Raw genomic sequence first — 14565 nt, 5'->3', positions numbered from 1 at the left:
TAAACCCTTTTGGGACACTTGAATTGATCATTTATCCAAGAGTCTCCAACTTCCACCCATTAAAATGTTTGTTTCCAGTGTTGCGGGAAGCAGACTTGCTGTAAATGTAGTAACAGAAGAGCTGTTAAAAGCTACAATTATAAGATTTTTATGAGCTATTGTCAAATATAAATAATGCATTCGAGCAGACCTTCATTAATACACGTGTTTTAGTACAAAGCTTTTAAATTGAAGAACTTGATCTTTGTGCGTTTGCATATTGGCCCCTTATGGGAGGTATCAGTTCTTGCATTTTTTCAGCTGCAATTGTTTTAAGCATCTGTTCTGGTGGGGTATTTTGCAGCACATGCTGCACCTAGATTTTAGTTCAAAGTCAGTAGTCATAGCTAATTAGTTTTTGTTTGTTTTTTTGTTACCAAAAATCAGTAATACATATGAATGCATGAAACTTGGTGACTTCTAAGGGACACTATCACTCTATAAGGTCTGTTTACCTGCCTGCAGACTATACAGCAGGTGAAATAAGTATTGGACACGTCACTAATTTTCAAAGTAAATATATATTTAAAGGTGCTATTGACATGAACGTCTCACCATATATTGGTAACAACCCATCCAATCCACTCAGGAAAGCAAATCAAACCATAGGTGGTCATACATTAAAGGGAACCTGTCACCAGGTTTGGCCAATACGAGATATGACCGCCACCTTTCAGGACTTATCTACAGTTATATATAATGCTGTATATAAGCCCCCGCTACAACCTGGAAGAAAAGAAAAATAACTTATTATACTTACCTAGGAGTGGTCTTGTCCGTTGGGTGTCGCAGGTCCTGGTCCTCCCATCTTCTTGCGATGCCGCCCTCCTGCTTGCTTCACAGGCTTCCTGGCATTGCGCTCCTGCTCAGGGGTAGTTATCTGCCCAGTTGAGGGCAGAGCAAATTCCTGTAGTGCGCAGGCGCTAGGCCTCTCTGATCTTTCCTGGCACCTGCCCACTGCAATACTTTGCTCTGCCCTCAACAGGGCAGATAAGTAGGACTGCGCAGGAGCGCGATGCCGGGGAGCCCGTGTGGATGTCACACAGACGCGTCATCCACATAAACCAAGCAGGAGGACAGCATCGCAAGAAGATGGGAGGTGTCTGACCAAGACCTGCGATACCCATCGGACCGGACCTCCCTGCAGGTGAGTATGGTAAGTTTTTTTTCTTCTCTTGCAGGTCAGATCGGGGGCTTATATACAGCATTATAGAATGCTGTAGATAAGCCCTGAAAGGCGGTGGCCGTAACACGTATCGGCCAAACCTGGTGACAGGTTCCCTTTAAGTTATGTGTCAAAGAGAAATGACAAGGAAAATATATTGAACACTTGAAGTAAGAGAGGAGCAAAACACCAGCTGAATCCCATCAGTAATTAGAAAGCAATTCTACCACTTGGTGAAAAATATCAGCTGGTTCAACATACAAAGGTGTCTTTTTACCAAGGTGCTACACAAAAAACACCTGATGATGGGTAAAAAAAAAAGTGAGCTGTCTCAAGACCTTCACAACCTTATTGTTGCAAAGCATAGTGATGGCATTGAGAGAGGAATTTCTAAACTACTGAAGGTTCCAGTGAGCACTGTTGGGGTCACAATCCGGAAGTTGAAAGGACTTAATTTTATTATAAACTGGCCCCGACCAGGTGCTCCATGCAAAATTTCAGACAGAGGAGTGAAAAGAATTACCAGAAAAGTTGTCTAATAGCTAAGGATCGCCTGTGGAGAGCTACAGAAATGCCTGGAACCAGCAGGTAAAATGGTTTAAAAGAAAACAATAAGTAATGCACTCTACGTCCACGGCCTGTATGCACTCTCACCGAACTAGACTCCATTGCTGAGCAAATAGCATGTTCAAGCGCATTTAAAGTTTGGTCACCAACATTTAAATAAGCCTGTGAAACACTGGCATCCAAAGAGTTCAATTTTGGTCTCATCTGACCTGACTATAGTCTCCCAAACACACACCATATTAAGACACCACACACAGTGATGTTTGGAGGTGGGATTATAATGGTGTGGGGCTGTTCTTCAGCATACAGCACTGGCAAACTTCATGTAATTGAAAGAATGATGACTGGACAAATGTACAGAGACATTCTTGATAAAAATCTGCTGCCATCTACGATGATGATGATAATGATGATGAAACTAGGGTGACATTTCAGCAAACCAATGATCCCAAACACCAAACACATAGCCAAGGAAACTTTCAGTTTGTTTCAGAGAAAGAAAATAAAGCTGCTAGAATGGCCCAGCCAAACACCTAACCTGAATCTAATAGAAAATTTATGATAGGAACTAGAGCTCAGAGTTCATAGAGGAGCCCATAGGTCCTTAAGGATTTGAAGAGTGTTTTTGTGGAATAATGGGCCAAAATAGTTTCTCCATACAGGAGGTATCTTGAAGCTGTCATCACCAACAAAGGCTTTTTTTTTTACAAAGTATTAAATACATTTCAGTAATCGTGTTCAATACTTTTTCTCTTTGTAATTTCTCATTTTTACACATATCTTAAAGGGAATCTGTCACCCCTGGATTATTTTTTTTATCTATTATGGGCATACAGGTAATTGAATGGTAAGACCAGTCTTACCCGAATGCCTCATAGCTGTGGTGTAGACATTTAGAAATTGATTTATAATGTTTTATGTTAATGATTTCTTCGGGGCGTGCGGTGCATGGAAGAAATCACCACCCACCCATCAGCATCATACTGACCTGGTTGGTGCTGTAATCCCGTGCATGTGCTGTGCGATTGCGCGATCTGCTGTTGTACAGTAAGTTTCTGAATTGATCTTCTGCACAGGGGCAGGCGCAAAAGATCAGTTCAGACACTGCCCATACAAGAACGGACAGTGATTGTGTAACTGTGCGATCACACAGTGCATACGCGGGATTACAGCACCAACCAGGTCAGTATGACCCTTATAGGAGGGTGGTGATAGCATAATGAAGTGAGGAGGCAGAGATTTCTTTCAGATGCTGCACATCCCAGAGCCTGCAAGAAATCATTAACATAAAAGATTATAAATGAATCTCTCAACATCTACACCACAGCTATGAGGCATACAGGCAAGATGGGTTTAATCATTCAATTACCTGTATGCCCATAGTAATAGATAATCATCCAGGGGGTGACAGATTCCTTTTAATTTATGGACATCTATGGTTGGAATTTTTTTGATTGGATGGGTTTTACAATACTTATTTCACCCACTGTATGTAAATATTCAGAAACTAAGAATCTGTTTAAACAGACTGAACGGCAGCAAGATATGATAAGTCTTTACCGATCGACGGTCATTTAGTAGCCTGTTCACAAAGGCAGGCCAAAGAAAACGATGCACACTAAGCGATCTGTCACAGATTGCTCACTGCGCATGGACTGCCATTGTTCTCAGAAGTATTTACACAGGGGGATGCATCACCGACAACGATCTTTTGTGTTGTGCCAAAGGTTTGGCAACCTGTTTACATTGATGTTTTTTTATGAAAGTAACATTCTTTAGTGTGAATACAGCTTTTACTCAAACCGCATAAAACAAATCTGGGTACAGTAAAGGATGAGGGGGTGGCATCTGTATTGTGAAAGAGAACACGCTAGAGCGCTAAGCATTACGGTTACAAAAGGAAAAACCGACTCACCTAAAGTTTTTCTTTCAAAAGAAATGCAGAATTTTTTTTTTAAAGACAAAAAAAACACAGCACATACAAATTTCTGACTGCACCGCATCTACTGACCGATTGTTGGGGGTGGAGAGGAGGTTGTGCTACTTTTCTAGAAGAAGTGATTTGGGAAAATGTGTTTAGACAAGCCCTGAATACACAAGTCTGTATATATATTACAGTAATTCTTAGCAACCAATGCGATTGTCTTTGGGCAAACACTCTTAAAACCACTTAAAAATGTAATATGAATAGCAGCTGTAACATAAATCAGCAAATACCATAACACCGTGCAGACAATAAACAATGAAAACCGCGTTCTTGAAACAGTACTGCGCAGCGTTGCATGCAGTACTATGTAGTGCCCTACTCAACACTTTGTAGCACGATATGTATACCTAGAATAGGATCACAATCATCCATTGTTTACTACGTGAATCTAAACTTCTCGGATATCAGTGCCCTTCATGTAATGGATCGATTCACACAAAGTTTAGTTTAGGGCAATAATTTCTTTGAGAATATATATATAATATCCTGGCTACACGATTTCAGCTAGGTATGCTTTACTCTGAGACAGTCTGGTGAGGGATTTGACAGGTCTCTCTGTGTGTACTCTTGTAGGAGGGACCTGTCAAAAAACAGACTAAGGCCGGTTTCACACGTCAGTGGCTCCGGTACGTGAGGTGACAGTTTCCTCACGTACCGGAGCCACTGACACACGTAGACCCATAAAAATCAATGCATCTGTTCAGATGTCATTGATTTTTTGCGGACCGTGTCTCCGTGTGCCAAACACGGAGACATGTCAGTGTTCGTGGGAGCGCACGTATTACACGGACCCATTAAAGTCAATGGGTCCGTGTAAAACACGGACCTCACACGGACGTTCTCCGTCTGGGGTCCGTGTGCGTGCCGGAGACAGCGCTACAGTAAGCGCTGTCCCCCCCACATGGTGCTGAAGCCGCGATTCATATCTTCTGTGCAGCAGCGTTTGCTGCAGAGAAAATATGAATAATAGTGTTTAAAATAAAGATCTATGTGTCCCCCGTCCTCCCACCCCCTGTGTGCCCCCCCGCTGTTCAGAAAATACTCACCCGCTCCCACGTTGGCTGTCACTCCTTCCTCTCTGCCCCGCGCCTCCTACTGTATGCGGTCACGTGGGGCCGCTCATTTACAATCATGAATAGTCGGCTCCGCCCCTATGGGAGGTGGAGCCACATATTCATGACTGTAAATGATCGGCCCCACGTGACCGCATACACTAGAAGCCGCGGCCAGACCAGGAAGCAGCGAGGGAGGCGAGTGAGTATGTTCCGAACAGCGGGGGGGGGGGGGGGGGGCGCACAGGGGGTGGGAGGGCGGGGGACACATAGTTCTTTATTTTAAACACTATTATTCATATTTTCTCTGCAGCTGGAGCCCCTTAGGGCTGTCCCACACGTCCAGATAATTCCGGTACCGGAATAAATCAGTACCGGAGTTATCCGTGTCCGTGTGCCTGGGAACTCACGTAGGCCATACGTGCGGCACACGTGTGCCGCCCGTATGGCAAGTGGGTACCACACGGAGCGTGTGGTACCCTGCATCGTGCTGAAGCCGCGATTCATATGTTCCCTGCAGCAGCGTTTGCTGCAGAGAAAATATGAATAGTGTTTAAAATAAAGATCTATGTGTCCGCCGCCCTCCCACCCCCTGTGCGCCCCCCCCCCGCTGTTCAGAGAATACTCACCCGCTCCCACGTTGGCTGTCGCGGCTTCCTGGTCTGGCCCCATCTTCTCCTGTATGCGGTCACGTGGGGCCGATCATTTACAGTCATGAATATGTGGCTCCACCTCCCATAGGGGCGGAGCAGACTATTCATGATTGTAAATGAGCGGCCCCACGTGACCGCATACAGTAGGAGGCGCGGGGCAGAGAGGAAGGAGTGACAGCCAACGTGGGAGTGGGTGAATATTTTCTGAACAGCGGGGGGGTGCACAGGGGGTGGGAGGGCGGCGGACACATAGATCTTTATTTTAAACACTATTATTCATATTTTCTCTGCAGCAAACGCTGCTGCAGGGAACATATGAATCGCGGCTTCAGCACCATGTGGGGGGGACAGCCCTTACTGTAGCGCTGTCTCCTGCACGCACACGGACCCCAGACGGAGAACGTCCGTGTGAGGTCCGTGTTTTACACGGACCCATTGACTTTAATGGGTCCGTGTAATACGTGCGCTCCCACGAACACTGACATGTCTCCGTGTTTGGCACACGGAGACACGGTCCGCAAAAAATCAATGACATCTGAACAGATGCATTGATTTTTATGGGTCTACGTGTGTCAGTGTCTCCGGTACGTGAGGAAACTGTCACCTCACGTACCGGAGCCACTGACGTGTGAAACCGGCCTCAGGTAGAGCGGAAAGCAGCTGACTGGGGCCAGCCACTGACTAGTCTAGTCACTGCCTATGGTTCCCAGGCTCTTCAGGCTGGAGTGTATCAGAGAAAACATGTCTGTCTGCAGTTGTGTGGATAGGCTGTGATTCATGACGCTCATTTTGGGCAGCATAAAATGAGCAACAGGTTCCCTTTACATTTTTAAACTCCTGAGAGTAAAAGACCATAAACTAGAACATTTCTGAGAATACTGGAGTTCAAACTGGATTCCTGAGATACCCATAAGGGCTCATACTCACTTGTGAGCAACTCGGATGAGTCTCGCACGGCAATACCCGGCACTGAACCCCGCACTCAGGAGCGGAGCGTGCAGCTGCATGTATTGCTATGCGGCCGCACGCTCCGATCTGAGTGCCGGCAGCAGCGCCGGATATTGCCGTGCGAGACTCATCCGAGTTGTTCGCAAGTGAGTATGAGCCCTAAAATCGGAACTCTGAGGCTTTTCAGGGAGAGTGGAAGAACACACGGGAGAATTCCAGCTGGAGGCTTCGGGCGCCTTTGAGGTGGTTCATTCTCTATGGATGTGGAAGAAAAAGTGGAAAACTAGAGGAACGGGGAATTTTCTTCTCCCTCGCTGTTTGTAAATTAAAGCTGTGAAAACTCCACTGCATAAAATGTAGTGTATGAACGTCAGTAAACAAACAATTGAACACTTTCCACTGATGCAAACTCCTTCCTGTACTGTATTTTTACTGCATTTTTTTTGTACTGCCACCATTTATAAAATTAATGGTTTCTTACCTGGCAAAGGGGCATTTGTGACAGCTACCTTTGCACCTCAGATTGAGTATATATTGTAATATTAAAAATATCTACAAATATACTTTTTCCATTCGAAAAATCATTCAATTATTGCAAAAAAAAATGACATTATTGATTTCCATCACTTCATATATAAAACATAATATTTTACACCTTTATATCAATATCACTTGGATTTCCGCAGGTGAAGGTTTATGACTTGGCCGGATGTGACCATAATGCTGATGATGTCATGGTAATGGGCACTGACGGACTGTGGGATGTCATTACTGACAGAGAAGTGGCAGACATCGTTCAAAGAGTCTTTGCTGCTCATGGCACCGACCAACCTAATAGGTAGGTATAGACACCGTCATTGCATGTATATAAAATACCCAGCCATTTTTATAATCAAGGGATTGTCTCACCAGAAACCCCCCTATTATGAATGCTGTCCTGGCAATCAACTGAAGGTCCGGCCATTCAGCCTACAGTTTGTGATCCCAAGTCCACTAGAGCGAGAGGTCCTGCTTAGTAACTGCATATAGTCATGGGGGGAGCAATTTGGGAGCATAACTAGGTCATTATTCTGCTGTTTATTTTATTTCTCCTACAAATATATAAATTGACAAGTGGAAACTAGCAGTTGGGGAGGATGTCTCCGCAGTCTGGCATTTTCCAATCAATCAATGCTGATCACCCAGGGACATACCCCTTTGACAAGGGGAAAGGTAACACCCAGTAATACATTACCAGAGGAATAGTACAACGCACGGTTATGAGTAAGGATGTTCTACAATTAGTTTTTGGACAAGGCACTTATTTAGTAGAACAGACATCTCAGGAGAAGTGACGGGTCATCATGGCCGTTCCTTCCAGAAATAGCACAACTCTTACTATGGGCAGTGTCTTGTATTGCTGATTAATCATGTAAAAGACTTAATGGGGCTGAGCTTCAACCCTACAGAAATAACACACAAGCAACAAAGGCTTTATTTCTGAAACACCTTTAACACTTGAAGAGCCAAAGCAGATTAAATGTATGAATACTTCAAGGGAGTATTGGAGATACATGTGTCATAGATAAATCTGAAAGGATTACACCATTGATGTACTAGTTTGTGCTCAGAGATCTACATCTACTCTTTAGCTCTAGCGATACGCTAGAATAGTCAGCTGTGTTCTGGGGGTTAAAGGGAATCTGTCACCCCAAAAGTGGCCTATAAACTATGCCCACCGGCATCAGGGTTTTTCTCATCTTTCAGGATACATCGAGGGCTTATCTACAGCATTACAGAATGCTGTAGATAAGCCCCTGATGCCGGTGGCCTTAGTTTATAGGCCATTTTTGGGGTGACATATCCTTTAATTCCCTTTTTTCTTAATTTGAAAATGATCCAAGTAATGAGATCCAGAAACCACATTGCTTCATATCCAGGCTCGTAACCACTCCTGCCCATAGACATAGGAGTAGAGGGGCTATAGAAGCAGTACAAATCTGTCCTGTAATAATGACACGTCCACACGAGGTGCAATTGTCTACTATAACAATCTCTCACAAATAAAAGGGAACCTGTGATATCCCCAAATGCTGTTAGCCTGCAAATGTGGGATTAATCAGCGGGTTAATAGCATTCTAACGCCATGCGGCCTCCACACTTAAAGCCCAGGAGGAAATTAACTTTATTCCTTCTGCCAGCCTCTGGCTTTCAGTCATAGAGGTGCAGCTGGCGCTGCTTCAGTCACCGTTCAGTACATAGTAACCGCACCTCGACACTGGCTGACAGCAGTTTCTGTAGCGGTGTCTGAAGCCGTGCCGGCCAGTCTCTATGACTGAAAGCCGGAAGCTGCCGAGGAAAAAAGTTAATTTCTTCCCGGCTGTGGGGTTTTTCGTGCGGCGGCCTCTCGGCTTTAGAATGCTATTAACCTGTAGATTAATCCCATATCTTCAGGTTAATAGAGTTTTTCACATAGCAGGTTCCCTTTTAAGTTTGCTAAACACATTTGATGACTGTTGGCCAAAGCTTCAGAGGACCATTTGGCGGACAGCCATCTCGGCCATGCTATCTCCCCTATTCACAGGACCGTTCTGTTTGGCTGAGCTCTCCTGTGTGCTCTATGAGAAAGCAGTCGGCTTACCTCTAGAACAAAGCGATCAGTAGTCTGAAATCGAACATGCTGATCAATTCCCCACACACAATAGACTGTTGCTGAATCTGTCGATATCGGCCTAAATTATTCAAATGCGTATGATCACTGTATCATGTTCCATTACATACCTTCCGCACAATGCTAACTTGAACAATAAATTATGAAACTTGTGGGGTGCTGAAAAAAACACTGCAAATTGTTTGCATGCCCATTTTCAGTGCCCCAGTGAGCCCATAATAGTACTGTGAAAGGTGGGTCCTTATTACATTTGTTCTTTTATGGTCGGCCCTTTTCCATATCTAGTCTTTCCAATCAGTGAGAAGTTCCATTTAGCACAGTTGAGCATTCCATATTGTAATTAAAGGCCATCATGATTGATTATGCTTCCATTAACGCACGTGTGTACATAGAAGAGTAATCCCAAATATACAAGGCCTTGTAAGGGTATGTCTCCACGGCACGGATGGGCGGCGGTATCGCCGCAGCGGCGAAGCCGCTCGGCGCTAAGCCCCGCCCCCTTTCTGGGACGCGATCATGCCGGATGTGTTAACTCTTCACATCCGGGATGATCGCTCTGTCCCATAGGGCCCTGTGATATGCCTTGCGGGGACGCTGCGTCCCCGCAAGGTGTACGGGCATGCTGCGATCTGAAAAGACGCGCAGCATGTCCGTAGTCGCAGGGCCGCCGCGTGCGGGTTTCCACGCATAGTGGAGACAGGATTTCATCAAATCTCCTCCACTATACAGGAACATCTGGACGCTGCTTGTTTGACGCTGCAGCGCTGCGCAGCGTCAAACAAGCAGCGTTTCCTGAACGTGGAAACATACCCTAAGGGTTTGTGTCCACGTTCAGGATTGCATCAGGATTTGGTCAGGATTTGTCATCAGTATTTGTAAGCCAAAACCAGGAGTGGGTGATAAATGCAAAAGTGGAGCATATGTTTCTATTATACTTTTCCTCTAATTGTTCCACTCCTGGTTTTGGCTTACAAATACTGATGAAAAATCCTGACCAAATCCTGATGCAATCCTGAACGTGGACACATACCCTAATACAGCTTTCCTTTTAAACATGCAACACAGTGCCACCTAGTGGTTGGTGTCCTAATGTGTATATATGGTGTGTTTTGGTGCATCACAGCCACTACTAAATTAAAATAAAGGCTATAATTACATCAATATTGTTTTGCAGATATAACCTTGCAGCTCAAGAGCTTGTTCTTCGTACAAGAGGAGTTCGAAAGGAAAATAGCTGGAGGCTACCAAATGGAAAGCTCGCCTCTCTGGATGATATATCTGTGTTTGTCATTCCACTGGCTGGACATGACAGGTGAAGAAGACATGATGGATATTGTTTAAGAGCACAAACTTTGCATAATACCTCAATAAAAAAGGAGGCACAACAAGCGCTATGCACTTTATCTTGAAACACGTTCCTCAAAGACTGTTTTGAAGTATATTTTTATTTACATTTATGTTACAGGTATGAAAAAGCTTAAAGCCAATCTTTAAATAAAGAATATAGATTAGATCCTAAATGAGCAGCATTTCTAATGACTGCAGATTGGAATTAGCAGCAGTGGCACCGCGATGCTTCTCAGGATCCCACGTCGTCACATGTGCAGCTTCTAGCATGGCACGAGCACATTGTCTGTACAGTGCGAAGCTTTCCAACACAACCTCCAGAGCCACCGGCTCCCAGGACAAAGTGGTGGACTAAGTTTCCAATATGCCATGGAGATGATCAGATGATGGGTCAGGCGTGCTTGCAAAGTGTTGCAGATGGCTGCTCTCTTACTGGTATTCAGAGCCAGGTTGACGTGGTCTGTGCCTAGGCCTTGGTGACATCAACTTATTTGTTCCATTTGAAAACATTGTGAGATGCAAGATCCTGGCAAAAGACTAGGTCTTGTACATTTGTAGCTAGTGCCCAATGGTGTTACTTAAAGCTCATGCAAAATCTAGTACAGGGCCCCCAAATAATAAGGGTCTTTAAGTAGATCCAAATCAGCTCTGACTGGTGCACTGCCAAGGCACTCTAACAGCATGAAAAGATCCATGTAGGAGCCAGCACTCAGTCTTCCATAAAAGTAAAAATGCTTTAGGCTATGTGCACACGCTGCCAATTACTCTGCAGATTTTTCCAAACAGATTTTGGTAAATCTGATTTACCGCGATCTCTTAGCGGATTTTGTGCGGATTCCTATTATGGAGCAGGTGTAAACCGCTGCGGAATCCACACAAAGAATTGACATGCTGCGGAATAAACAAAGCTATGTTTCCTCGTGTTTTTTTCCGCAGCATGTGCACTGCGGATTTTATTTTCCATAGGTTTCCATGGTACTGTAAACTTTGGGAAAACTGCCAATCTGCTGCGGATCCGCAGCAAAATCCGCACCGTGTGCACATAGCCTTATTTGTTCAAGTAAAAACATGAATGGCTGAGAACAGCGATAGAATTAAAAATTACACGACGGCATAAAAAGAACGCAAACCTATCCAGCAACGCGGTTCTGACCAGAGTCGTCCATAGTCTAGAAAAAAAAAAAAAAAAAAACAGCCTTACAGTGCTCAATGACAAAGCCAAATAACAGCTATAGACCTCAACATGCTGCCCATCTTATACAGAGGTTATTTTCTCTTAAATCCCGTAGCATCATAGCATCAGGATTTCTTTGGGAATAGTACATGACACTGGCATTTTACAACATGTAGGAATTGTTTTGGACAGCATGCCCAATGTATTAAAGACTAAATTAAATAGGAAGTCCTGGTGAATCCTGTAGAGAGCCTATGGATAGAAATCATGTCATCAATATATGTAGATAAGCCGCCGATGTTACCTGAAAGAGGAGAAAAAGACATTAGATTATACTCACCCAGGGGCGGTCCCGCTCCGATGGGCGTCTCAGGTCCAGTACAGCTCCTCCCATCTTTATTCCATGAGGTCCTCTTCTGGTCTTCACGCCGCAGGCGTACTTTGTCTGCCCTGTTGAGGGCAGAGCAAAGTACTGCAGTGCGCAGGCGCCGGAAAGGTCAGAGAGGCCCGGCGCCTGCGCACTGCAGTACTTTGCTCTGCTCTCAACAGGACAGACAGTACGCCTGCACCAGAGCCGCGGCGTGAAGACCAGAAGTGGACGTCATGGAATGAAGATAGGAGGCCCCGGAGCGGACCCGAGACACCCATTTGACCGGACCGCAGCGGGACCGCCCCTGGGTGAGTATAACCTCTTTTTCTCCTCTTTCAGGTAACATCGGGGGCTTATCTACAGCATTACAGAATGCTGTAGATAAGCCCCTGATGACGGTGAGCTTACCTCACCATCGATTTTGGGGGTGACAGGTTCCCTTTAAGCCCGTATGGACAGTCAGGGCACTCAGGCCTCCTGAGCTGTTCAGCTCCCAGGCTACACTAAACTCAAAAACAGGAAGCTGTCTTTACCCACAGTGGCGCCTCCTACATTAACTATGTACAGTGTGATGACTACTAATACAAGGTGATCCCTCTAGTGGACCCATTAGTAAACTGTGCTTTCCCTATGTTTAAAGGGAACCTGTCACCCCCCCCCCCCCCAGGCATTTGTAACTAAAAGTGCCACCTTGTGCAGCACTAATGTTCTTGTTCCTGCCACTGCTGAAAGAATCGTTTATCAAATTTGTCCCTCATACCTTGAAATCGTTCGGGGGGGCAGGTCTTTCCCCAACTAACACACGGGTTTTTTCGGGCATGCGCAGTTGCACTGCCCTTCGAACTTACAGCACAGGCGCCAATAAAGGAAGAAGAGGCGGCGCACAGAGACCCCGAGTGACGGCTGTGGTGCGTCTGTGTTAGGGGGGGAAAGACCTGCCCCCCCAGACGATTTCAAGGTATGAGGGCCAAATTTGATAAACGACTCTTTCAGCAGTGGCAGGAACAAGAACTAAAAGAGCTACCCTTGTCAGAATGCAGCATTAGTGCTGCACAAGGGGGCCCTTTTTGTTACAAACTCCTGGGGGGGGTGGGGGGTTGGGTGGTGACAGGTTCCCTTTAACATGACAGCAGAACATACATATATAAATACATATAATATATATATATATATATATATATATATATATACTAGACTGTGGCCCGATTCTAACGCATTGGGTATTCTAGAATATGCATGTCCCCGTAGTATATGGACAATGATGATTCCAGAATTCGCGGCAGACTGTGCCCGTCGCGGATTGGTCGAGGCAACCTTTATGACATCATTGTCGCCATGGCAACCATTATGACATCTACGTCGATACTGTGCCCGTCGCTGATTGGTCGAGGCCTGGCGGCCTCGACCAGAGACGCGGGATTTCCATTATGACATCATCGTCGCCATGCTGTGCCCGTCGCTGAGTGGTCAAGGCCTGGCGGCCTCGACCAATCAGCAAATGAATAAACGGGACAGACAGACAGACAGACGGAAAATCCCTTAGACAATTATATATATACGCATACATACATCCACACACAGATACTTGTCAGTCACCCACAAGTATGACTAGTCTCCTGCACGGATTGGTCCCTGGCAGCTATTGAAAGTATGTTTTTAAGGGTCTGGTAAGGCAGACATAAATGTAGATGAGAATCCAACTTAAGGGACCACTACCCAACTACTTATTTACGGTAATTCAGCAGAAATTAAAATAAGCGTATTCTTACCTGCAAAGGCACCATTGTTCCCAGTAGTGATGTAATGTTGTGTCACATGCTGCCTGCTGCCATTGAGTGGCTGCACAAGACTTAAGGCCCTGTCTCACATAGCGAGATCACTAGCGAGATCGCTGCTGAGTCACAAGTTTTGTGACGCAACAGCGACCTCAGTAGCGATCTCGCTATGTGTGACACGTACCAGCGATCAGGCCCCTGCTGTGAGATCGCTGGTCGTGTCGGAATGGCCTGGACCTTTTTTTGGTCGTTGAGGTCCCGCTGACATCGCTGAATCGGTGTGTGTGACACCGATCCAGCGATGTCTTCACTGGTAACCAGGGTAAACATCGGGTTACTAAGCGCAGGGCCGCGCTTAGTAACCCGATGTTTGCCCTGGTTACCAGCGTAAATGTAAAAAAAACAAACAGTACATACTCACCATCTGTTGCCCGTCAGGTCCCTTGGCGTCTGCTTCCTGCTCTGACTGCCGCCGTAAAGTGAGAGCACAGCAGTGACGTCACCGCTGCGCTCTGCTCTCACTGTACGGCGGCTCAGTCAGAGCAGGAAGCAGACGGCAAGGGACCTGACGGGCAACAGATGGTGAGTATGTAGTGTTTGTTTTTTTTGGTAACCAGGGTAAACATCGGGTTACTAAGCGCGGCCCTGCGCTTAGTAACCCGATGTTTACCCTGGTTACCCGGGTGCTGCAGGGGGACTTCGGCATCGTTGAAGACAGTTTCAACGATGCCGAAGTCGTTCCCCTGATCGTTGGTCGCTGGAGAGAGCTGTCTGTGTGACAACTCCCCAGCGACCACACAGCGACACAACAGCGACGCTGCAGCGATCAGCATCGTTG

At 45.7% G+C, this 14565-nt stretch overlaps 1 protein-coding gene across 1 annotated transcript in view; it reads left to right on the top strand.

The window, feature by feature from the left end:
* Positions 1-11581, top strand: part of PPM1J (protein phosphatase, Mg2+/Mn2+ dependent 1J) — a 93374-nt gene extending 81793 nt beyond the window's left edge. The window contains exons 9-10 of the mRNA XM_077294917.1: positions 7098-7249; positions 10236-11581. Of these exons, the coding sequence (XP_077151032.1) occupies positions 7098-7249; positions 10236-10377 (294 nt within the window). The 3' untranslated portion in view covers positions 10378-11581. The remainder of the gene's footprint in view (positions 1-7097; positions 7250-10235) is intronic.
* Positions 11582-14565: the final 2984 nt, after the last annotated feature.

This window comes from Ranitomeya variabilis, chromosome 3, assembly GCF_051348905.1.
Source record: "Ranitomeya variabilis isolate aRanVar5 chromosome 3, aRanVar5.hap1, whole genome shotgun sequence".
Lineage (NCBI taxonomy): Eukaryota > Metazoa > Chordata > Amphibia > Anura > Dendrobatidae > Ranitomeya > Ranitomeya variabilis.
Note: the sequence above shows the minus strand (reverse complement) of the source record. Positions and strands in the feature narration are given on the sequence as shown.